The sequence below is a fragment of the Polyodon spathula genome, chromosome 24, assembly GCF_017654505.1.
Source record: "Polyodon spathula isolate WHYD16114869_AA chromosome 24, ASM1765450v1, whole genome shotgun sequence".
Lineage (NCBI taxonomy): Eukaryota > Metazoa > Chordata > Actinopteri > Acipenseriformes > Polyodontidae > Polyodon > Polyodon spathula.
Genome location: NC_054557.1, coordinates 7,579,791 through 7,606,738, shown reverse-complemented (window position 1 = coordinate 7,606,738; position 26,948 = coordinate 7,579,791). Strand labels below are relative to the sequence as shown.

At 38.1% G+C, this 26,948-nt stretch overlaps 1 protein-coding gene across 2 annotated transcripts in view; it reads left to right on the top strand.

Moving 5' to 3' along the window:
• Positions 1 to 1,743: 1,743 nt before the first annotated feature.
• The window catches only part of LOC121298913 (calcium and integrin-binding family member 2-like), a 41,351-nt gene continuing 16,146 nt past the window's right edge, over positions 1,744 to 26,948 (top strand). Inside the window, exons 1-2 of one of the 2 annotated variants that reach the window (XM_041226224.1) lie at positions 1,744 to 2,164; positions 11,295 to 11,333. In XM_041226224.1, the coding sequence (XP_041082158.1) occupies positions 2,154 to 2,164; positions 11,295 to 11,333 (50 nt within the window). In that variant the 5' untranslated portion in view covers positions 1,744 to 2,153. The remainder of the gene's footprint in view (positions 2,165 to 11,294; positions 11,334 to 26,948) is intronic. The other variant, XM_041226223.1, reaches the window with a different exon arrangement.

The following is a 26,948-nucleotide window of genomic DNA, read 5'->3' as shown; positions in this document are numbered from 1 at the left end:
ACCCCAGACAACCTTACAGAACGTAAAACAGGAGATATAACCCCCTGAATGTCTGCACCTGTTTAATAAATGGCTCTGCACAAATTAATCAATGCAATATATTTCCTAGATAGCTCATTGAGATATGTCGCTTGGTGAGCTATTCATCTTAAATCACCTTTTTATCATAACTTGCCCCTCTACAATATAAACATAATTTCTGCATTAGGTTAGTGGCCTTTTGTGAACACACAGCCACAGACTCCTTTATAAATACTACATGGGCAATGGAATGGTAAACTCTAAAAGCAATCTGGAATTAAACCAGAGCTTCCACTGTGGGCCTTATATTGAAGCAAGAACAAAGGCAAAGGTGAATTATTCTTTAACATCTCTCTTAAACGTGTAATGGTTTGATGTGCTGGGGTGATGTGGGCATTACAGGCAAACATCACTATTAACGCCAGCTTCAGCAGGGGGTGGCCTTATTACTGAGTGTTACCTTTGCTGTTAATAGGAGCGAATTGGGGCTCTAATTGTGAGATCGCCTTTATACTCAGCTAGTCTTAAAGCAAGGTTGTGCTGTTAAAATTTCAGTGAGACACGGGTGTCAAGGGGAGAAAAAGCTTATGCCTCAACATCTTAATACCTTTGGGGAAAACAAACAATAAACAAACTTGTCAGTCCTAATGCATAGAAATATTCATAATGAAACCTAGGGAGCCTAACATTATTTTGGCAGTATATATTATTTTTCGTTTGGGGAACCATGAATAATTGTAGAGACTAGAGAGTACCCAAATACAACACTCTTAACAAAATGATTCTAAACATAGAATAATATGGCTGACACACACCTAAAGTATGACTGTTTCATAATCAGGAATAAACAAACTGGTTACAGTACATATTTTGTAATGTCTGAAAACATATATCTGATTATAGCAGATACTACTGTACATGTAGGGTTTTTGTAAGCACTTGACTTTGACTTATTCCTTCACTTTCATGTCTCTTATTGCTGTCCAAAGAAGGAAAATCAGCTTTGTAGTGTCTGTAAAGGGGCTGGACTTTGTCAACCATATTTCAAGCTTGTGTAAGATACATGTTTCACGCCAGACTCAAAGCAGCCACCTGCTCCTTCTAACAGCAGGGGGAGTATGTGTCAAGCTGCGTCATTAACAGGTACACTTACACAGGCACACATGATTTTAGATTATAATTGAGAAGCTAAACCAAGTTTTAAACTACATGTAAATGTGTTCATGGTGATGGAGTATGTGCAGAATACTGTATCATTAGGGTCAGTAATTACGAGTAACTTTGAATTAAATATGAAGCCATTAAAATAAATAATCTGTTACCTTACAATAAAACATTATGCAAAAAGACAGAAATAATGTTGCTGCATGTTTGCAACGTTTAATTACATTATAATTAACTGCTATAGCAGAAAAAAACACCCAATCATTTATTTTAAACTAGTATGTTTGGAAATATGTCCAGTTTTATTTTATAAAGAGTGCTTTTTATATTTCATTCATACACAATGTAAATCAGCACATTATTATATTAACGACTTTAATACACAGCTAAGTTGAGGCAATGCCAATACTGTACTGTATTTTATGAAGTAACTCAGAGCTATGTGCCAAATAAGGTATTTGTTAGGCGCCGCCTAGTGGCCATCTGTTGGCTTTTTTTTTTTTTTTAGTGTCAGTTCTACAGTGGATGCGCGTGGAGAAGGAGTGGATAGCTGTCAGTGCTGAACCAGCATTCCTCACACTGCTTCAGGGTCTTGTTATTTCTGGCTGCTTTTACTTGTGGGGGGAGGGCGGTGGGGGGGGAGAAAAAAAAAAACCCGTCTAAACAGTTTCGCCTGCTGGACCGGACCTTCTGATTTCGCCATTCGCGCTCAAAGGCAAAGAATATTTTAATTGTGCTTGGCATCTTAAAACACCCCGCAAACTGCTTCAATGTTTTTCAGTCAGCAGGTAGTGAAATTCAATGCGTTGTTGTAATTTTCTCCTGCTCGTCCGCGCCAAATACACATGCCCTAAATGCATACAATAGGAAGAACGCCTGGAACTTCCAATGTGATGCATCGGTATAAAAAGAAAATTACTCGGTTAAGATGGGTAATAAACAAACGATATTTACTGATGAACAGCTAGATGCCTACCAGGTAAGAGTTCAGAATGCATTCTTTGAAGTCGTGTTTTTGCAAGAAAGAAAGAAAATCGCAATTATATATATATATATATATATATATATATATATATATATATAATATATCTATATATATATATATATATATATATATATATATATTTGGAATACCCAAAACCTATTTGGTATTTAAACAGTCTTTGAGCCAAAAAGTTTTTTTTTTTTTTTTTTTTTTTAAGTTGTCAAATTCTTCAATATACTGTGTTATGTTTTCATTTTTTGAATAAACTATATATATATATATATATATATATATATATATATATATATATATATATATATATATATATGTACTATTAAGGTTATTTAACGATGCTAACAATACAATTGTGTATACACTTTTAACATTGTACATAGAGGTGCCGGTATTTAATTACAAACCTAGTACACTTTGCAGAACCAGATAAAGAATCGCAAGATCCCAAAATATTTGCATGTGGGTGGATCCTCATCTCTGCTGCATTTCTGCCCGGTGTAAAATGCTTTGGATATACCCAACCTTTAAATTGCGCACAGTATTATTGTTATTTTCTTTTGGATTCAGTTTAAGTTAACAACGTAGGTGCACGGAGATGATAGAGAACGGATTATGCATTGCAATCATATTCTTGACGTATACTAATATTATTCACAAAAGTTTAATTCGACGAAAGCGTAATCTGGCATTTTGAAACAGAGCGTGTAGATCTTAATGCGGCTGTATCAAATGCTGAATGCAGGGTGCACAAGTCAACATTAATGTAAAACGTTGTAGGTAGAGGAGTAAGGGTTTGGGAGATAAATAATTCCTTGACAAGTCATTCAGTTGGAAGTTGATTTGTGTATTCTTGTTGTGTAGAGGTCTTCTTGCCATGTATATCGACTGCTTAATGTTTTGAGTATTGCATTGAATGTACTAATCGGTAACTGAGTGCTGATAAATTAACATACCTTGGAGAATACCACACCAGAAAAATGCGGAACTCAGAATGATAGAAGCATGGTAGTGTAGTATTGCTCACAGCAGAATAGCTAATTACCAACACGCGGGCAGCTGAAAATGACTTTTGTAATCAATTTTATTTATTTATTTATTTATATATTTTTTGGCATTTCTGGATTTTTTGATAGATATCGGCAGTACATTTCTGGTGCAAAACGTCTTTAGGCAGTGGTAATTGAAAACGCTCATAATAGCAAAAAGACAAGCACGTTAGGAATAAGACTTTCTTTCCCTTCCCCTTGTTTTACTTTCTTTCATAATTTTAGATTGAGTACTAGACCCATGCACCCACCTGAGTTCTGCAGAGGTATTAGAAATGCACTGCAAGTAACCTGTGCCTCCACCATATGGCTTGGTCAGGATCACAGTTATTATTAACCTGTATTTAGATGGTTTTAAAAGGCATTTCACTAGAAGAACTTAAATTTTGGCAATGAAGGAAGCGTACCAGAGGTTGGTTTACACTGTGACATTTTGCCCAGAGGAGTTATGCAAGCTTCCCAAAGCATGTATTACATTTTCAGCAGTGGCATAAAGCAGATTCCAGTAAATATGATTCACCAAACCAGGTTCTCCAGTTAAGATGTGAAATCACAGTTAATATTCAAAAGTATAGCACACCGTATATTTTTCAAATCTTCTTATAGAAATCATAACCCTAAGCATTCCATGTGGTGGGCAGTGGGGAGTCATAGCTGTGGTGATATCGCAGGACATAGCCAGGGTCCTCTTTAAACCTATCTGTGTTGTTTTTAATTTCAAATGAACTCGCAGCCATTGTATAATCGCAATATAGCCCAACAAGATGTGTGGCACAGTGGGATATTGACACTTCTGGTGTGGTTGAAAGCACTCAGCTTCACCTTGCGTTTACCTAAGCAGCATGTATCACACAGCAGCCTGTACAGTATTCTTTGTATTTGAAACGGTTCCATAATGAGCCAATGGCAGAAATAAGAGAAAATGCATTAGCATAGGAGAATGTGGGAAGAAAAGGCAAATGCTTCTTAAGCTGAAACACATGTATAAATTGCATTATAAACCTAAACTAGAGGAGCGTACAGTAAGTGAGCATCTATTTTGAGGAAGTAAACAAAGAGTTCTTTCTAATTAAGCTGAGTGCACAGGAAGCTGAGCAATGGTAGAATGTTGTAGACAGATAAGAAAATAATGAGAATGTGCAGTTCAGCTAAACAAGTTAACTACAGTAACAGCAGGAAAGATCATTTCACAAACAACAGTCATGTTTGCATCATGAGCGTAATCTGTTTGAGAAATAAACACACCCGCTTGGATCAATAGAGATAGCTTGTGTGACATTGTCTTAATGCTGTAGAGGTGGATCCCATTGTGCAGAGAGAAGGACCGCCACACTGAGATGGAAACATACATTATTCAATTCTTGAGATCGATGGCTCTTGAGAAATGAATGATCTGTCAGCACTGGGCACCAGAGCTCGTCAGAAAGATTGGCTTTCTGCATCAAAAAAGACTCTGTCATTCCAGATGGATAATATATTATGTGCATGTTTTAAGTGTATACCGTCTATAGAAAACCTACTTTAGCCAGCTACATTTGTCTCACTAGAAAATATTCAACAGTGGTACATGTTTGTTGTTGTTATTGTAACTTTAGTTATTGGAAAAGAACAGCTAAGTCAGTTATGCTTGGGGAAATGGAATCATATCTTAAAACATTTTTCTTAAGTTAATTAATATGTCAGTGTATGGGATCATCAATCACATATATCCATATAATTAATAGACAAGGAAGGAATTCAAATGATTGTATGTATGTACCAGTATATGTGACTAACATGATTCTCCAGCAGCCTGTCCACATCACAAAACCACATAATTCATCACAGTTACTCTCTGAGGAAGATATATTAATGTAAATGTAAAGCTGATTCCATTTAGCTCTGATGTTTAATAATTGTAGTGTATTGTTATGAAAACCCCTTAATAAACAAGTTTAAAAACAAACAAAAAAATCCTGACAAGATAGCAAACCTGTTTATTGCATCCCTGGAGCGTACTACATCTGCATGGTTAGGTGTTTGTTCACTCAGGGCTATTGGAACTTCAATATAGCAACAAGCAATGTAGCCTAGAAATAATATTGCAACCTGATAACAATTAGTTTAGTGGCTTTTTTTTCTAGAGCTAAAGAGCATGCCCTGATGCAATTATCTGTTTGTGATAATAAATATTATTTACCGATTGTTTTGTCTTTGTACAGAACTTTAATTAGTCACCTGACTGCTGTTATGTTGTGATTGCATCGATTGCTCTTTGTTTTAAAGCTGTGCAGCATTGCTTAATTCCCTCAAAGAAGCTTCAGTAAGACAGAAGATTGTGATGCATTAGGCTATAGTTCTTATCCAGTCTCTCCTCAGCAGTCCTATGAATGGTCAGGCTTGGCTTTTCTTTGTAAGGTTATCGTCTAATTCAAAATCAGTTTGCTTTTACAATGTATTGCTTTCCCTGGCCACAGTTCATAATAGCTTTGCATTTTATTAATGTAAATAATTCCACAGTACAGTGTTGTTATGGAAATCTATTGTGTGTTTAACATCTTTTCGTAATTCAAAGACATATAAAGGGGTTTATTTAAAGTTTTACTTTATGATTGAGTGTTTCTTCAATGACAGTATTACTGTAGTAGTTATAAAGTATTTAGAGTAGTTATCCCAAATCCAATAAACTATTCTTATAAAAGTTTACCACAGCAAATTTGCACAGTGATTTTGCAAGTTTCCATGTGTTTCCCGTTATACTATGCATTTACCATCGTTTACCTTGTCTTTTAATATGCTTTACCTCTGGACTTTATGATGCTTCCCTATGCTGTTCCATGCTTTCACTATACTTTATTATACTTTGCCATGCTTTTACTATGGTAAACTATGGTAAGGACACTTATAGTATAACGTTCTGCCAAAGGTCCAATAGAGCTGCTATGTTCTTATTTGATGATATGAAAATATTACTGTTCATATGGCATGTTTAATAAATATATCTGAGGTTTCAGCAGTGGTGTCGGAGGTGCACAGTTATTTATTCCATTCAGGCCCTGGATCTAATGTGAACATAAAAATATGTGTTAAATGTTCAGTAAGGTTTATGTTGCCCAAGTTCAAATAAAATAGTGTTATACAATACCATTTGAACACTGGTCTGCAGTTTCAATGGAGACAACACAATTTAGCTTTAAAGACACACGCAATACCACAGGGGTATCTATTGGCTTCTACATAAAGCTTCATGACTGCTTGTGTAGTCCAGTCTGTATGTACTAAGTACTTTAAATAAAGGTCCCTGAAGCACACTCTGGTAGTTTTTTCCCCCACATTAGGTAACATTAACTTTGTTAATCAAGTAAAATCAATTTTCTTACTTCTTGTCAGCAGCATTATCACTTGCCCTCCCTTTATTGCAATACTGATCTAAGGGATTTTTCACCTTTCAAAAACACCAAGAAAATTAAAACTAAACTCTCGTTTGTCCCTTAGCATCATGGTAAAATACAGGCAGTATTGTAATTATTGCAGTAGCTACATTAGTTGTTGCCACCTGTACCACAGCTCATTATCCTGTTTAATTACAGCTTCATGCTTTGGAAAGAAATGGAAAGAGCTGGATTGTGTTTCTGACAGGAATATCACCTTTCTGTCAGCAAACCAGACAGATCAGTGAGTTTCAAACACACCTCCCATTAGCCCTGAGCCAAACTGGGATATATGGCCTGGCAGGTGTTTGGTAAACCTGCATGTACCACATGTCTCCAGATAGGTTCCAAGTCTTGTTCTATTGGAAGCTGTTTACAAATTGTACTGAAGGGATGCTTAAGGCACATTACCCTGCGAAGGAGCTTATTTGGTTTATTGTGATGAAATGATACAGTATACATTTCTGCTAAATAGTTGATTAACACCTGAATATTTCATAACAGCAGGTCACTACAGGTGACACATCTTAGACAAAGAAGAAGTCATTGCTCAGGATGTGGGCTTGTCCAGTTGGCCCAAAGTTCACTATAATTTTTCGTGAGGCAAGTCTATGTGGATACTGCACTATATGAAACGTATAAAAACTAAATACACTTTGGCACGCCCACAAGCCTATTATAAAATATGCTAACCAGCCCTCTACCTATGTAGTACAGTAAAGGCCTTTGGTTACATTGTAAATGTATGGTACAGGGCTTGTATGGTCCTTTCCAGAAGGATCTAGATCTAGATCTAGAATGGCTGATTCACACTTTAACAGTGGTACTTTTACAAACACCTCCATTAGTTCAGATAACAGAAGTCTCACTGTATTCATAATTGAAATAGCAATAAAAATCATTTTGAATGTTATTAGGCCTATATAATAAGTGTTTTGGTCTTGTCCTTTTCAATGCCTCGATGCAGATGATAAAGTCTGTTTTGATATGTGTGTCTGGTGTTCTGCCTACTTGATGCATTACTGCCGGGGTAATTAGGCTCCTGTTTCAGATTGCGTAGCTCCACACTTCATGACATCACAGCACTCGATCTACAGGAAGCCACCCTTTTGTTCAATACTATAGGGTAAAGAAGGAGTATCTTCCACCAGTGGGTATCAGTGGGTACAGTGAAATCTAATTGATGCCAAGTAGAGTTGATAGCTTCCCTTGAAACTTTAGACAACTGTAATATCTCACCGAAGCCTTTAAAGTTACTGCTGATTGTCTTAATGTATATTTTCTGAGAATTTACTCAAGTAATTATCCTTGGAATTATCTTGCTCAAAAGCTGCGATTTTTAATTTATTTATTTTTCTATTCTAGTTTTAAAGACGAATGCCTTTTTATGAAGTATTTCATAATGTTTTTCATCTTTAACAGCACTATAATAGTTAAACATGGGAGACTCTTATCCCACAGACTCCACTGCTGAAGTTTTAAAAACAGTTATTACATATTATTATTATATTATTATGGAAAGTTATTTTGCTGCTATAACAGATCTTCAGCATTTCATTCAGAACTTCTTCCTGCCACTAGTACCAGGAGTAGCAGCAGGCATGTTTTAAGAGGGTAATGTAAACAAAATGGACTGCCAACAAGGTACTATTTTGATAAGTACAATGGAAGACTATAGAAAACAGATACTAAAGAGCAATGCAGTTAACATGATTGTGGAAAACTGGAGTTACATTTTAATGAAAACAGTACAAGCATATGAGAACAGACAGAGAAAGGAGCTTGCAGGAGATTTAAATATGTGCTTCAGCACTTTTCTGCTCACTTTTATGCTTATAGCTGTAAATAATAGTGGCAACTTCAGAGAACTTAACAGGAACTGCTCTTAGTTTCAGAGCCACCAAGGACAGAAGCAGCTCTCCTCAGCCTCTGTACTCTCCTTATGTACATGGGGCCAAGTTCAAATGGCAATCAGTTGTCCAATTTAACCTGACCACATTCCCACCGGGATCTGGCTGCTCTCCAACTAATACTGTGACTTAACTCTTGCCAACACTGCTCAGAAGTGTAAAATATTACAGATTGTTTGCTTCCTTTTCTCACTGAGCCAGTTTTTGCTCAAGATGCAAAGTCAGGATGAGCAGCTCTCCATGTCAGACTTTTGCTTGCTTGATCCTGAGTCAACACTTTAGACATTACTCTTTAGACATTAATTTGTGTGGCATTTTGTGTATACACTGTTTTTATATTGTACTTGAATAAAATCAGCAGCAGAAATAGGTACGCTGTTGTGCCATGTATACATATTACATCACAATAATATTAACGCATATCTGATTTATATTTCCACAAGCGTCAGGTCAGTGATTGAGAGAGGAGGGTGTTTGTCAAGGTTTGGAATCAAGGTTTAGACTGGCAAAGTTTTCAGTGAAATTATTGGTGTGAGGTGTGCAGGTGTGGTGACGTCACGGACCAGGAAGAAGCAGCACAAACCGAAAATGGTATGGCTGAAACGGCCATAGCCCGAATCAGTTCGGGTAACCCTAGGCGAAGCAGTTCTGATGACCCGAGGCAAAGCAGTTCCGGCTATCCGAGGCAAAGCAGTTCCAGCAACCCCAGGCGAAGCAGTTCCGGTGACCCCAGGTGAGGCAGAGCAGCAGGCGACCCCAGGCGACGACAGCAGCTGACCATCGGGAGGCGACGGCAGCAGCGGACCCTCGGGAGGAGACGGCAGCAGCGGACCTTCGGGAGGAGATGGCAGGAGGGGATCCCTTGGCCATGAAAGTGGCAGCAGGAGCTCCACTTCTCCCCCTGGTGAAGGAATCAGGACTAACTGGGGTGCTGGGGTTGACCCTCTTTGTGGCCACTGTGGCCGAACGGTTTTCCTCTGTGCTTCTCTCAGCAGCATATCCTGTCCTGATCCTTCTAGTGAAGGGAGAGGCAGCTCTTGCTGATCTGCTCCTGGCGGTGGAGCTGGTGGAGGCAGAAATAGCTCCTGCTGCTCTTCTTCTGCTGGTGGAGGTGGTGGAGGCAGAGGCAGCTCCTGTTGCTCTGTTTCTGGCGGTGGATGAGGTGGAGGCAGAGGCAACTCCTGCTGCTCTGCTCCTGGCAGGGGAGGTGATGGAGGCAAAGGCAGCTCCTGCTGCTCCGAACCAGCAGGCATTCTCCCTCTGCTGGCTGAGGCAGGAACAGCAGGCACCCTTCCTCCGCTGCTGAAGACCTGGGTTCTGGAGCTGTGTGTCTCCCCTTCTTGGGCTGTGGCCGCACCAGCTCCCCCCTTCTGGGCACTAGATGCACGGGCACCCACCTTCTGGGCACTGAATGCACTGCTCCCCCCACCTGGGCATTAGTTCCCCCTCTTCGTATGGCCAACGTGTGCCCATATGCCCCACAGTCAGGGCACAACTCCCCACATGCAAGGCACCAGCCTTGGTCCTCCAGACCACCAAAGATACCCTCCAGTTCCTTGCAGCCGTCTCTCCAGCTCCAGCTTTCCTTTTTTTTTTTTAAATCACCTTTCAAAAAATATATAAAAAAACATTGCCTCTTGTGCAGCCAATCTGCAGGTCTTTTATGTTGTGGCCGAGGGGGGCTAACTAACTAGTTATTATCTTATTACCCAGAGTCTGCACGAGTTTAATAATGATGCGCGACTGTCAGCAAATTAAATACATCATCTTCACAAGGTTCTAAAAACACACAAAGCAGTAACACATGATGGTGGTGGATTTCGTCCACGCTGCAACAATAATAATACAATAAATCATATTAATAATAATACAAAAGGGGTGGGACACTCCACAGCAGGTGCCTGCTGCCCTCGACGAGTGATAGTGTGGGCTGACTGCCTCCTGCAATCAGACCACACACCATTCATCATGCTACCCTTCAGATACAAATCCATGATGACAGTTCTGGACACTAGCTCAGCCACCAATCACTTGTTAAATTACCATTGCCAATCTCAACCTGGGAGCCATGGGCAGCTTGCTTTTAGACCCCAGGTTTTGCACATCCCTGACTTGGCCCCCAGATGGTGAAAAGAAATTCTCATGAAAGTAATTGGAAGTCTTGTACAGGTGTGAAGTGACCCAATGAGCAGCCACATGCAAGTGGTGTATAAAATGCCAAACCAACAGAAAGTTGATTTTTTAAAAAGTAAATAAGCAATGGGGGACTGGCTATACCTGGCATACATGTGTTGAGTGTTAAATGTTTCTTTGTTTAATATCTGGATGTAAACTGCAGATAGAACATACAGCCGCCTCCCTGGTGCCATTGATATAACCTGTGCCATCTCCTTTCATTCTAATAAAGCAATTTTTGTAGGGTCTCTTCTAGGGTGCCTACTTGTGGCTCCTCCAGTCACTTTGTTCCAACCTGGTCCCAAGCCATTTAATTGAACAGCCAGAGGTTTGTTGGTGTTCAACTGTTTCAGTGGACCCTTGGACTGAATGAGCCACTGTTTTATATTTAACAAAAGGCTTTTGAATATGGTGTTTTATTATTATTATTATTATTATTATTATTTATTATTATTATTATTATTATTATTACCATAGAAAATGTTCCGGTTCACCTGAATTTGAATTTTGGACTTGTGCTTTGTTGAACTGCCATTAAACGTTCTCTATTTATTGTTTCGTCTTGCAGGACTGTACCTTCTTCACACGTAAAGAAATCCTTCGGTGAGTAAGTATTTTATTTAAATTCTGTATCGTCATGGGTCAGCACTTCACCGGATTAGATTTCTTCAGTTCTGACTGGGTAGTAAACTTTTCCCCACCCAGTCCAACCATGTCCTTAATCAAAGTTCCAAATTTTGTATGGCCTTTTCAAACATATTTTTTTGCGTACAGAGTTCTTTTGCAGCAAAATGACTAATAATATCTGATATGTGTTCTTGGCTAGCTGTTGTTTCAAGAGTGGTGCCTTTGTGCAGCGTTTGGTGCCGATCCACTCTTAAAACGATAAAAGGTGGCACTGTGACACCTACTGTATAACGATACAGTGGAATGGCTTCCAGGATCAGTGTCAGTGTAGCTGAGTTTGTGTTTACATTTTTTATTAAAAGCAGTTCATTCATTCACTTTGGCTGGGCAACCTTTTGTCTTTGTCTTCTAAACCACTATTATAAATCAACTGGCTTGTTGCCATAATGTTTTATTTTTTTTAATTACAATCCTGTTTCCATCTCATTTGGGACAAGGCTGACAGTCATACAATGGGCACTGAGCTGTGGTGTTTATTTGTTGACGCACATAATACGTCATGTTTGATCATCTTTCATCAGTAATACCCAAGTAAGGGCCCAATGGGTACTTAAAAAGCCACACATCAATGATTTGTAATCACATATATTATGCTCTTTACAGGTTATCATCTATAAAAATGACAAACAAAATGCTATTAAACTTGTGATGGTCATTAAATATAATTTGTTTTCAAGCTTCATCAATGAAGGCAAATGCCTGCCTATCTTAGCAGGTGGAAGTTTGTTTTAGTTTCCGTTGGATACAACACAGTCATTATTTGTGATTTAAGCTGACAAGCTTTTTTGTATTTGACAGTGTACTAGACGTAAAAGCTGCTGCTTCTTCCTGATACAAAATCACTTCCTGTATTGTGCCAATGGTCTATCGGCAAATAGGCTGTGGGACCTACAGCACAGGAAGTAATTAAATACATGGAGGAAAAGTTTGGTTTTTATTTATTTTTTGAATTTTTGTAGCTACAACTTATTAATGTTTACCCTGGTAAATTTGCACAGTATTTTTGCGGTTTTCACATGTTTTTCCCATGGTTACACTATGCATTTACCATAACTTGCCATGTTGTTGTTTTTTTTTCTTTTAATCTCACTGGACTTTACAATGCTTACTTATACTTTACTGTGCTTTCACTATGCTTTATTACACTTTGCTCTACCTTACCACAGTGAAACTTTTATCAAAGAGATCCAGAATTAAAATTAAAAAAACAAGCGAAAACCTAAAGATCTTCACACAAAAAAAAGGAGCAGTAGTAATATTGCTAGTGAAAATAAGCAAAAGGAAAATGGATTTGAAAAGCTTTTGGATGCGTGCACACACTTCTGTAGAAATTGCAAAATAATTTCTAGCTGTTTTTAATCACTTTTGTTCATTCAAATTCGTGTCTGTGTATTCTACACAATAAAATGACTTTTTTATGTAATCAGTCCTAACCCCTTATTGAACTGTACTGTACCGTTTATCATCTCATGCTTGTAAATAATGCAGAGAGCCTCTGCCTGGGCTGCATTTTGCTGAGGGTTAGGTAATGTGTTCTGTGAGGCTTGTTTGATTTACTGCTCGCGTGAACCTCAGAGGCTATCCTAGTTTTTTATTATCCCTTTTGCTCATTAAAGGAAAATTGAAAGCTGGTTTACATTTTTTTCTCTCTAACACAAAGTGACTCCGAACTTTTTCCAAAGGGATCGCCTAGATCCCCATCGACCATAATCTGTATGTGTATAACTGTTAGATCTGTATCACACATTCTGACAGCATACAATATGATTACATGACAGCAGTGACTATTCATTGTACAGATATATGTAGTTGATTGTGTCTTTGGAATTGAGTTCATCCATCCAGCTTGACTCTTTGTTTGGCACTTTTGATTGTATATATTTCTCAGTGAAGCTGCAGATAAAGGGCTCTTTCCACCAATATGGAATCAGTACATTGCATGTGTGAACGTGAATTAAAATAGTTCACAAACAACTTATGAGAAACGTCAAAGTAACTGTGTCGTAATAAACCCCACAGCTTCAATAATTGTGATTATTTAAGTAAACAGACATTTCACAAAAGAAGGAGCTGTCTAGTCTTGATGATGTTATGAAAGGATGACAGCTGTGGTAAAGTGGCAGGCGGTCAAGGCTGGTCAGTGATGAGAACCTCAGACCCACAGGCAGTAACTGCAGTTCTAATGCTTTTGCACACTTTTATTATTTCAAAACACAAACAAACAAATACAAAATGATTTGTGTCGTAGATCGTGTCGACAGTGCCGTGGAAGAAAGACAGAATTATGACGTTGTGGAAAAAATATTCCACACCGGTCCCAAATAACTGTCAGTTAGTTAGGTAATGGATCAGCCGTGTAATTACACATTTTAATTAAATTTTTAAATTTGTTAAAAACAATTCCAGTCATTACCCCCCCCCCCCCCACACCCACACACACACACACGCAGAGCCTCTGCTCTGCCACACAGCCTATTTCTATAAAGATATGACTCTGTTTAAAAAAATGCTATAGTAGATTGTTGTCAAGAAATATTTATGATCCAGTTTTAAAATACAAAAAGACAGTAGAAAAACTCTTTTTCCAGAATTTCTTTGTGCTCATCACCAGCTTGTTAATCAGTTCAACACTTGTCTATCGCTTTTAGTCCTATATTAAAATAATACGTTTATCAATCATTTGGCTGATTCCTGGGTCATTAAACTGGGTATATGCAACCTCGGACCAACGGTATCAGCCAAAGCCAGACTTTGGAGACAGATTAGATCAAAGCCAGGCTCCATTTACTGTGCATCTTGTTCTGCAAGCCTGTGATAGCTCTTCCCAGTGTCTCTATCAAATTCTCTTTTGCTACTGGGCGGGAGTTGATAGCAAGAAAGTAAACCATATACGGGGCTAAAAGGCACAGGATATCACAGCATAATTGATTTAGCCCAGGCAAAATTTATCAACAATGATATGAAAACCTATTTTCAGCTGGTGAAATTATTAGTCTGATAAATGCAGATATATATTTTTGTTCTTTTTGGTGGGTACGAATTGCATTTTGTGAATTTTGATTTCATTTTTTTTTTTTTTTTGTTACTAGAGATGCCATCAGCAATCAACTTTGTAATCGAATTTTGGACAGGTAATAATTCTCAGTAATCTATGCATTGAGAGCACTGTATTACTAGCAGCTTATAAGTGAAAACATACATGTGTGTATTAGTACTACCAATTCTGTTTATGCATTTATTTTAATGGGCTACATTTTTTATTTGTAGCAGCTTCAGTTTTTTTTTTTTTTTAATAACATTGCTTATAAAATAACCAAAATATAAAGCAATATCATTTTATGAGTCAAATGGAAATAATTTAAAACGTTGAATAAATGGTTTCACATAAACAATAATACTGACTTGTTCGCTCATGTTTTCCTATTTGGTCAAAGACCCTTGTCATGGCTACTTCCAGCAGCTCTCAGATAGTAAAGGATAGCTTGGTGATACGGCCTTCATGTATAGTAGAAAACAGGGTTTTCAGTGCTGAAGTCTCGTAAGCATAATGTACAACTTCCGGACATGTTTCCATGCAAAAATAGAAGGTTTTGGTCAATTGTACGGCTTTTTAGCGTTAGAAGACGATTTACCAGTCCTTTAAAGTCGTACAATGTTTTAGACGCACACTTCCTATGGCTTGTGGTATGTGCGTGCTACGTCGCATACATAATGACTGTGGAAAGAGAGTGACGACTTTCTAAGCTGCATGGAAACCCGGTCAGTGATTATTGATAAAGTATAATCAACAACTCAAATTACTCTTGATTAAAACTTAAACAGAATTTTACATTTATTGATTCCAAGATTACATGTATGAAGAACCCATTAAATGAAGCATGTAATGGAGCCACTAGCATAATAGTTGTTAGAATAACCAGCCTTGCTCCTTGTCTGCTGGGAGTTCATGTGAGCATAGCCCCCTGCGATGTGCGCTATGGGGCTTGGGGGTCTTCTCAAGAGCGTGTCTCATTCAACAGCTCACTGACACCCCTTATTTGTGCAGACAGGTTTTACATCTCAAATTATCACAAGGTTGAGACAGTCAAACAACTCTATTTGCATTCTTAAGCCATCTTGAGTACCTATGCACCTGTGCCTTATAGCAATATGGAGTAAAGAGCTTTGAGAATCTAGCTCTAAGCAAAGTGTTAATCAAGTGATGTTGCCACACCAGTTTTGAAAACTTATACCTTATGAGTTCTGCTGTATGTATAAAATAAATCTGTTATTAACGCCTCACATAAGTGTGTTATTTTGTGGATTGAACCAAAGAATACTTTATTGACAGAATACAGAATAAGGTATTATTTGCCAATATGCCAGAGAGACAGGCTGCAGTCCTCATTTCATTCTTGCTGCTCCACAAAGAGCTCTAAATAAGCTTGTTTCATGCAACCTTTGATGTTTACCTCTTTCAGAACAGCTTCTGTGTTTCATCCAACAGTCCACATTGTTCTGGTTACACCATTCCCTTTGCTTCAAATCTGTAACACTTCAGCTAGCAAAACAATCCTGCTTCACACCAGCATTAGACATCGTGGCCTTGCAGCTGTGTGGACTCCCTAAAACTCATTCACTAATTAACATTATATTCAGTTTATACTATATTTAATCAAGCAGTGAGCGCATGCAACTTTCCAATGGCTACATATGTCTGTTAGTTAAAAGTACTAAAGGGTTGTGTCAGTTTAAATCTTGCACATTATTTATAAGGGTTGCATATGTCTATCTGCAGCTACTGGCTAGCACTGCTAACAAACACTTCACTATGAAGTTCAGACAGCCTTCACATTATGGAAGGTCACAGAGAATTCTTCCCACCTTATGTTAATGAAAATCAAACAGCATTTCATATTTAACACTGTAACGCAATGAAACCAAGCATGGGCATTCATTATCCTGCCTATTTATATTCTGTGCAGGCAATGTATGTTTGCTTGATGACATCTTCATTTTTCAAAATTCAGAGCAAGCCGTTCACTCTCCCTTCTCACAGCCTTGTTTTGAAAAATGTTGTGGCTGGTGTCACACTCTTCTAAAAGAAGTATGATTTCTTTCTGCGATGAGCGTCATAAATAATAAACCTGTAAGCTTTCAGTGGGCTAAAACAATGTGTACTTACCTATTCAATATGAAGCACCCTGGAAATTTGGAATAATGTTACTATAATTCATTTTTAAGGGGCATATAGATTAACATTGTATGGTGTTAAGAACAGTGGTGAGGGATTAGACTTCCATCATGCATGTAAAACCTTAAGAAACCGATACCAATGCAGAGCTTGTGTGTGCTGTACTGTACACTGATTGATGGCCTTCCTCTGCAAGTTAGCGTATGCTTTGTTTGAATTATTGGTCCTGTTTAGTGCTGTGGTTTCCCAGCCTCAATGAAGTTGACATGAGTTATAGAGCAGAATCCATCCTGAGCTCTTTTACTGATCAATTCATCCTTGGGTTATCTGAAACCTCACAGCCAGGTCACTGGAGCACAAGCACCACAGCACACCCTAAAGAGCATTTTACTGGTTTTGTTATTCTTTTTTGACTGTAAAACTCTAATTAGGTAATGAGTTAGTAAGTCTGATGAACATTTTAAATTTGAAATGTTATATTAACTGTGTCCAGTTTTATAGGCATACAGTAGGAACCTGAAGAGATCATTTAGGAAGAAAGGGAAAATGTAAAGCAGGCACAATAGTAGAAAGTTTGATTATAACTAAATGAATACCCAATGCTCTTGTTCTAAGCCAGCGGAAAATACCAATCACACAGTTAGGTGTGGTATTAGTGCTTGGATGGGTGGTGACAATTTAATACCAGCTGTGAGCTGTCAGTTTAAATGCAGTCAGGATCAAAAGGCCAGTTTGAAATGTGAGGGTACTGAAAAATCCATCTGGTTTTATACTACTAGTGCTAATCATGGCCTGTGAAACCAGCTGTAAATGTTTCAGCTTGAACCTGGGGTATACAGTGTGCACCATTTTATAAACTGCGTGTACAATCCACGTTGTTAGTGTGTGTGCATTTTAGTAAAAAGAGTGAGCTGCTGGTGGTGCCAGTTAGTGTGTGGAATTAAAATTCAAAACAATACCTAAACTGGTACAAGATACGCCAGGTTTACTTGGGGCTGGCAAGAAATTACCACCATCCTTTTGAAGTATTGTAATGATTTAAAAAAATAAAAAAAGCTTTTGAAATACATAAAATAAGATAACATGCTTTACTACACTTTTAACATGATATACAGCATTTAATATTTATAAAGCCCGGTGCTGTTTTTGAACCTGTTAAATGTTCTTCAAGAAACTACTGAAGTCGCCAGTGGTACCTTGTATTGACTCAGTTGCAGAGTTGACTGCTCTAGAAATCCCTTTTCCCCACTGAACTGAGGAATGTCCCCAGAACTGATATATGTCACTGCTGTGGGGGCTCAGAGCCTCACTGCTTGGCAGAGCACTGCTGAAAGAACAGCTGACTAATGTGGCTGAAGAGTGATGTTAATAAATTTGAGTATTAGCTTTCAGGGTGCTCGTCTGGCTTCAGGATGTGGGTGTACCATGCCAGACCTTCCCAGGTTACTGCACCGTGCTGCTGGAAATCAGATCAGGGTAACATGAAACACTGAAAGACAAGGAGTCAGGAAGTTGTAATAGGAGCATAAGTGCAAAAAAAGCTGCAGTGTGTTATTGCAGAACTGTTTGCTGACCACAGCAACGCCAAAAGAAAAGATAAATGTTGTACAGTGGTAACTCCACAAGTAGTAATGGCACCACCTCTACCCACACTCTGTAGGGGGTCTCAGCAGTCTTATCTGTCTTATCACAGTATGCCCCCAGGCGCAAAACATAGCTATTCTACAGTAGGATCTTTTTTTTACACAACCTGTAAAATGACAGTCATTTTTGGAGCTGCTGTGTTTTATAAACACAATATTTCTACTTTATTTCTTTTACCTGTAACCAAAAAGTTCTGGCCCGTCTTAACCACCGGAAAACACCCTAATAACAAAGGTGCACATTCTACCATTGTACCTCTCCTATCTCTGCATATTTATTATATGATTATAGCAATGCAAAGCTGTTAATACCTGCAGACAGATTACAGCATCTGCAACGCTGTCTGGTTGGAGTGGTCCAGGTGCTAATTGTGAACACAGTGTAGCTGTTTAGCTTGCTCGGATAGTTAGGAAGCATGCCATTCAAAATGGATTTGAAATGGATTCAACAGTACAGCTGTGCAGGCGAGGCATTACCTCTGCAGAGTACCTGCAGGACAAGAAAACAATGTGGCACCAGGAAGCTGACTGCTCAGCTGTTTGCCAGATCCTCTGCAGTTCATGCACACAGATGCTGGTTGAAGGTGGTTTGCAATTCAAATATAGACTTATTGATATGGGAAGGCTATCTAATCTACAGTGTATGAGCGCCACACCTTACATTTTACAGATAGTAAAAAAATGTAATAAGGTAAAAACGCTTGGGAATTATAGTACTAGTATATTTCCCTAAAGAAACCTTTGCTGGACTATTAGAAAACCCCAGCCGGATTAATATTGTGGGTTAGTTCACACCATTCTGATATCCAATGAATACCTTTGCAGTTGCACATTTGCTGCCAATGCCTCCAAGTACAGAACCATTGCATTGCCAGGCATTGCAAGACAAAGGCGTTGATTTAATTAAGTGGTGCCAGGTTTTGTTGTAGATTGCAAGAATTCATGTAAGTGTGTATCTGTTTTAACAAACTGAAATGGAGTGACTAACAACTGGTAATATGGTAATATTGTATTCTTTGCTTTTTCTTTGCTTTTTCTCTTTTATACTCGTCAGTCTCTGTGTTCAAATAAAACAGAACATAACTTACTGTAAAAGGAATAAAGATAATGAAATAATCTCAGTCAATCTTACCTCTAATTGATTCCCATTCATTTTGTAGGTCTAGTTTTTTTACATTATTGCCTTCAGTTTGCAGGCTGGGTTGCCACCTCTGGGATACAAAAAACTGGGACCTCCAAGTGGAAGGTGTTGTGAAAAGTTTAAACTCTCTTTAGAAAACTTATACTCATCCAATAGGAAATATATAACTACTGCAGTATTGACAACCAATTAATATTGTGCATCTGTGGCAGTGGTAATATCGTATGTTGATTTTACTCAATTTATGTTACTGGCATTTATGGCCCTTGGGTGGCATATTTAATTCCTGGGACACCTTCCTCAAAACTGGGTCCATGCAGGGAAAACAGCGACACAGATTACAACCTTATTCACAGTCTTCCTACTTGAAGAAATCACTTGAAGGAACTTAACCCATTGCAGAGACACTGAAAGTGTGCAAGGGTATCCTTGGGTGTACATTGTACACAATGCTGCTTTAACCGTAATTATGTGAGGTACCTATTGTATGAGCTGTTTTACATGTCTTCTTTACAGCACTTGGTCACAATTTCTAAGTTTGCTAGTACTTCCTAAACCATGATGCCATTGGAGTTTTCTTGGCATGACGTTGTAATATGTATATGAACTTTTTACTTTAACAATTGCGAAAAGATGCCAGATATCAAGGCCGCACATATAAATAAGGTAAATGACTTCCTTTCCTTTCTAGTACGATTACCACATGCTGCATAAATGTCAGAAAATACACTTACTTGGCATTATTCAGAGATCAAATGACTACTTAAAGAAATTAAAACTCGATACAGGAGCCTAAAGCGCATTCTACAGTTACAGTCAAAGGATCTAATTAGACTAATAAGGAAGGGATTTCAGGAATTCATGGGCTGTCTTCTGTTTCTCTGGGACAACTCTGTCGTAGCACTCCAGGGCATGCGCTGTGGGAATAAATAACCTGCATGACACAAAACAGAAGGTTTCTCTGTAATTGTTATGATTTAGTATACAGACAGAAGGGACATGCTCAGAGATGAAGTTTGCGGGCCTCTAGTGTCACGTGACCACGATTATCTGCGTGATTGATCTATTTTTAAACTTCAGCAGTTCATATTAGGCATTAAAGTCCCCTGTGGACCCCTGTTGAGGCCTGTCATTGTGATTTCGTGATTTCAGATGGCCATTCTGCTCAGTCCCCAGCCCCTCTGACTAACACTAATAGTGCGTTTACGTGCAAGTCAAGTTTTTTGTAATTGATTCTTTTGAATCTGAAAACAAATGTGCAGAGTTTACATGCCAAATGGAGGAATCCGTGCTTCAGATCCTAGAACCCAAATGGTTTAACATGCAAGATGTATTGATGATTCTGGTATTGATTCATTACATTTTCACAGCATAGCTGTGAAAGAGTAGAATATGAATCACATGTTTTCAACGCTTGTTTAAGGTGCATTGTTTAGATCAGGGGTGCTCAATTATTTTAGTAAAGGTCCAAAGTTTTTTTTTTACAGCAAGGTCAAAGTCCGGAGAACATTTTCACTCCCATCCCCATACTGACAAACAAACACAGAGCTACACAAATATAGCTTTTACACATGTTGGTTTAAAGGAGTTTTTAGGGGAATTTATACTAGTCTGCCTTCTTTACTGACTTGTTACTGCATGGGTTCTTTCCCTGCCACAACCATAGAATTGTATAATATTGCAAATTGTAGCAACAACACTGAAGCATAAAATTGAACTGAAAAACCACTGCTTTCTCTTTCAAGTGAATTAAAAATAAAATCACCTTACAAATAATAAATAGTCATTTTACATTCAGTGCATTTATAATCAGCCAATACTCACAGGACATGGCAGGTCCTCAAGGGCCTTGAGTTACAGGTGAGCTCAGCAAGAGCAATTCAGAGATGCAAAGATGAATATTAATGGTGTTTGTCTTGGAGAATGAATATCCGCACACATAATGTGATATGCATATACTTGACAGGAAACATTTTAACTGGATATGTTGTGAGCTTGACTTGAATCACAGAATTTGACCATTTTAATCGTCAGTACAAGCTTTGCACAGATAGCACATATTGGTGGCTTGTGGAATGATGGGGTTCTGTCTGTTGTGCTACAATTGTTTGCAAAGTGAAGTTTCGTACACACCAGTGGTACAGTGCGGTACCATATTGTGTGCTGAGTCAGGAGTACCAACAGGAACATAAATACGCGTTGACTTGGAAAAGCCACTTAGCAAAATTGTCATTGTTTTCTTGGTCTTTGCGATTTTCAGAACTTGTACCATAAGGTATGAAAATTGTATCTTAATTGTGTATTTTCCAAAAAAAACAAAAACGTATGGTTGTTTTATTAGCCATAGAGAAGGGATATGTTGATTCTTACAAAACAGGCCACAGCAGCCAACCCACTGAGTTTCACTTCATTTGAGCTGCTAATACTGTTGACTAGTACATTTAGTTTCATTCATAGCTCGCACTATCCGTGACTTACTTCCACAGTGACACTTACTGTACCCTTGCGTATCGCACTCTCATAAGAACTGTGTTGTCTAAAAAATTCTCAGGATTTTCTGTGTGAATGCAAGTAAAAACAAATTGGCATATGACTTGGCAGTCTGGTCAAAATGTACTTGCTGTCCAGATTCGGACCGGAGTCCGCCTATTGAGTAACCCTGGTTTAGATAGTGTGGTTCTGGTAGAAGAAAAGTTGATCTTCTGCAAACACTGATTAGTGAATAAGCTGGGTGTGGAGACTGGGGTTATTCCAATCATAAAAGCAGCTGCAACGTCACACACTCCATGCAAAACTAAGGATTGGTTTGGATGTACAAATCAGAACAAAAGATTAGATTTTATCCATTCGTTTTATACAGTAGCAAGCCTAATAGCGAGCAAAGGGTTGTGCTGTTAATACAGTATTAAAAGGGAGTTGAATTGTAGGGGTGGCGATATGCTGTTTGCAGTTCACCTGTTTCCATTCCATATCGGGGAGGTGTCTGAGGCCATTAAATAAAAAGACCAAATACTCCTTCGGAAACGGTTTGCAGCAGTTGTTCAGACCGGCCTCTCCCCATCAGCCTCACATCACTTATCTGTGGTGCATGAGTCCGCGTCCACCTTGCCTGTTAGCTTTCACACTCATTTACGTTCATTTCTATAGTCTGTTCAGTGATTTAATATTGAGCTGTTTGGTATTGCTTTAGAATCGTTGTTTGCAATGGGTTCACCAAAGTAAAGGGATTTAAAATGTAAACTGCAGGTGCAGGAAGTGGATTTAAATGACAATCAGGACACAATGACTTGACTTGACAACACGTTTAACGTAGGAGCTAACAGTCTGTAGGCAAATTACATTTTAAACCTTTTTGAACATTGTAACATTACGGCTGCTGCTGCGTTTTTGTGCAGCCGGTTTGCCTCTTTTTGTCATAAAAAAAAACAAGCGGACATGTTTTTCCAAGGTACAGATTAAATCCCAACCACTCTGCTGCAGAATCTACTCTGTGAAGTCTATGCAGTCTTATGTTTGTTAGTGAAATGCAGCCTTGAATGTGGCTGTTATTTATTTGGGAAATTGAGTGATCTCAGAATTATTCCAGAGTTTGTATGTATCTGTTTGTATTAACTTGGCATCCTCTCAGTTTCCACATGCTTCAGGTATTCCAGTGTGTGTTTTTGTTTGCCACCTCGTATCCTGGTGGCACCTCCACCTAGAAGTGGAGACTGCTGGCTTGATCGCTTCACAAATCAATACATACAGTGAAGTTAAGAGGAACGATGGTACAGACAGGTTTTCAGTGTACACTTTCCTAGGTCTGTAGTAAATATTATTTTACAATTATTTCCATTAATATAAATGCTAGTCCAATAACTGCAATTCTGTACCTACTATACTAGTTTGTGATTAATACTGCCTGGCCAGTTTGATAGGACCTGTCTACTGATTGGATTTGGTATTGCCCTGGTTTTCCTGGTATAGCTATACTTATTCCCTTGATTACTCTGGAAGTCTGAATGACTGACGTAGCGGTAGCTGCAGATCAAGTTCATCCAGCTTGTTCCCTGATGGCTACTTTCAAGACAATAGTGCACCCATCTACCTTGACAGAGACTTCTTCCATGGCCACAATCTCCGGATCTCAATCCAATTGACCATATTCACATTCATCATTGCAATCCTCTGCTTACCTCTCTGCACCAAATGTGCGAAATACTAATGAAGAATGGATTAACATCCATTTAGACAGCTGTGAACAAGGCAAATGATGATTCAACCCCAGGTTAGGTACATGTCCTAATAAAATGCCCAGGCAGTGTACCTTCTCAGCAGTCATTGTTGGAATTACATATCCTATTTGTTGTTTATAGTCTTTAGTGAAAGAAGCTGTGTTTGCATGGACTCTGCAGTTTTATTAATCCTGCAAGAAAACTGCATCCAACAAGAAGGGATTTGGAAGTTAATGGGATGTTTAATGCATAGGGTTCTAAGGGCCAGTAAACTCCCCTTATTCCTCATCAATGAGCCATTACAAGCTTTTATGTACCGTTTTTAGTGCTCGTGTCATGCAGTGTTTTCATTATTTGTGAAATATGTCCATCTGTCATGGACCAACACCGCTGTAAATTAGCTTTTTCGGGACAAGGAATTGCTCACCAATGGCTCCTAATTTTGCGCAACAGTGAGCCTGGTGAAATTTCTCTTCTGTAATGAAAAATTGTGAGAAGTCAACTGAGCCTCACTTCTGGTCAGTGAAGCTATTGGAGCGTTATTGAGTACAATAAAATAGGAAACATGATTGCATGCCAATCTACCCTACTATAGCTATCAAATACTGTACTGAGAAACTGCTAAGAATTCTCTCTACGTAAATAACATGGTGGCATAATAAAAGCATACCGTCCACTAATAGTTATTGCAGTAATGCTGTCTATTTTCTAAGGGCTTCTTAAAGGATACAGAAATCAATTCAACATTTACAGTAGCACAATGCTATAACTCACACTTACTGTTATGAATGCATGTATGTCTGGTAATTCAAAGTCTACAGGCTATGACAGTAACATGTACCATAGGAGTAAGATAATAGATTTAGGACTAATTTCTTGTCTTTCAGCAGCAATTCTTTTTTTAGATACACACAAGGCCTATGATTATGCTTTTTTGATTTGTGTGTGTGCCTTTTGCCTTGCGTCTTGGAATGACTACAAATTGCCACCAATATATACCGTGGTTTAGTTAAACTCTTTTTTATGCACTGCAGTGGTTTCCTGGATACCATTGCAGTGGTTGCTGCTGTTCTGAATCTTGCCATTATTGTATGATAACAATGGCACAATTGGGTCCCCCTTTTGGAAGTTTGTGTTGGGAATATGGATGTATTAAAGCATAACTTTGTAATAAATTCAGTGTAAGGTTTTGACATGAAGTCTCTATGAGCATCTTTAAATGTTTTAATCTTTGCCTAAATTGATTTTCAACTTTTATGTGAGCACGTATTACAGAACAGGGGGCCAAGTTAGTCCCAAGCTAGTAACTGATTGAAATTGATGCATTTCAGATCACCTGATAGAATATTTTCATTCCAGATTGGTTTCATGAGCATTTGTAGATTTAGAATTACACTTCGCTGTGTGATTACATTGGGATGGCAGGTTTTAATAACAGCTGTTCTGGTGAACGGGGGAGGAAATAAACAATAAAGAGAAAAGCTCATGAAGACTAAGTTTTATGACCCACATCAAACATTCTTATGCTTTGCCTGTAACTGTGCAGGCAAATGCCACAACATCATTATGCAAAGTTAGCTAAGGTCCATCTTGAATCATTATGAAATTATATGTCTAATTACATGACTTGTCAATATTAACTATATCTTAACATTAAAATATACACCAAATCGGGCCATTGGTGTGCTTTATATTTTTAAATAACTCTGATGGGGAGGATTTGAATCTTTATTAGGTACTGATTTATTCTTTTCAATCAGTGTCTGCTGATGCAGGTTCAAATTACTTCATTGGTAATTTCTGCTGGTGACGCTATGGTGGTCTGACAATAGTTTTGCCAGGGAAATACTCTAATAATATAAATATTATATACTAATATAATAGGTTGGGAATTGTACTTATCAGACTTTGCTGTGTGAAAGTACATTGAACCCAAAGTGAAGGATGATCATATTCTTTTTTGTTTGTTTGTTTTAGCTCTACAAGTTTAGGGATGGCTTCATTTAAATACCTATAGATACCATTGCAATAAAATATAAAAGACAAATAAACCATTAGGTGTACACAGAAGTATCAGCAATGGCAACACAATGGATTAAAAGTGGTACTGATACTGTAGGTTAAAATGCTACTGCAAGCACTGGGTTGCTGCTGTGTATTGTGATACCATTAGTATATTAAATACAAATCACTGTAGTACCATTCTATCACTGGTAGCCTTATAACAACGTTACTGCCCACGTGCAGCCATTTAGTCCTGAACACATTCCATTGCCACTGCTCTGCAGATCATTGGAACATGCTGTGTGAAAAAGAAAGCATAGCAACTATGGTCCATAATACTGTGTCTATCTGTTATCACTATCAGGTGCGGTACTTGACTGACAAAGTTAGATTAGATTAGAAATGACATTAGCCAGTCACATTTTACTAAAAGGAATTAGGGAATGATTCTTGTATGACGGTAATAACCTGTAATTTCCTCTGTGTGCCAAAAGCATTTAGGTTGGTCTAGGGTTAGGGTAATAAAGTAACCCAGTGCAACCCGACCTGGTAATAATTGTAATTTCTGCTAATTGTTGGTTGGTCAATATGAACAGGGCTTCTGTTATTAATTTTATTTTAATGTATTTCAGTTTTCAGTGCTTATTTTGAGACATTTTCAAGTTTTATGTTACTGGTTTTTTTTTCCGTTTTTTTTTTTCTCAGGGCTTTCGCTTTTTACATACTGTATGATATTATTGTTTTTGGTTGCTTTCCAAAATGCTTCGCCATTTTTTTTTCTGTTACGGTAGTAGTAACACGACAGTATTTGCACACTTAGTTATACCTTCCATAACAAAATCCTTATGTTCCTGGGGTTTTTGTGTGTTTAGGAATTTTTTTACATTTCGGCACAATTTGCAATTCTGTAATTCTCAGTATCTAACAGAATTTAAATCCAGCGAACTAGCCTTCTACTGTAATTCTAATCTCGTTTTAAATCTCGCAAGCGTTGTCTCCAATAGAAATGTAGAATTTGTTGCCACTCGCTAGTTGGGGTGGGCTTGAAGTATTCAGAACAAATCAATGATAGATATGAGTCAGGAAGGAGGGACTTTGACCAACTGCACGGAAATGTTTGTTTTTGTTTTTTTGAAGTAGGTTTTTTAAATGGGAAAGCAGTGAAGTCAACGTGAATTAATTAACCATTTCCAATGTTTTTCCGTGTTTATTGGCTATACACCTTTTCATTTTTTATTTATTTTTTTTTGTAACGGGGGTGTTTTATCGTTTTTTATCAATTAAAACCGAAATTCAGAAGCCTTACAGTAAATGTGAAGTATCAGTGGTTCTCACTGTTGAAATGAATAAGACAGAAGCA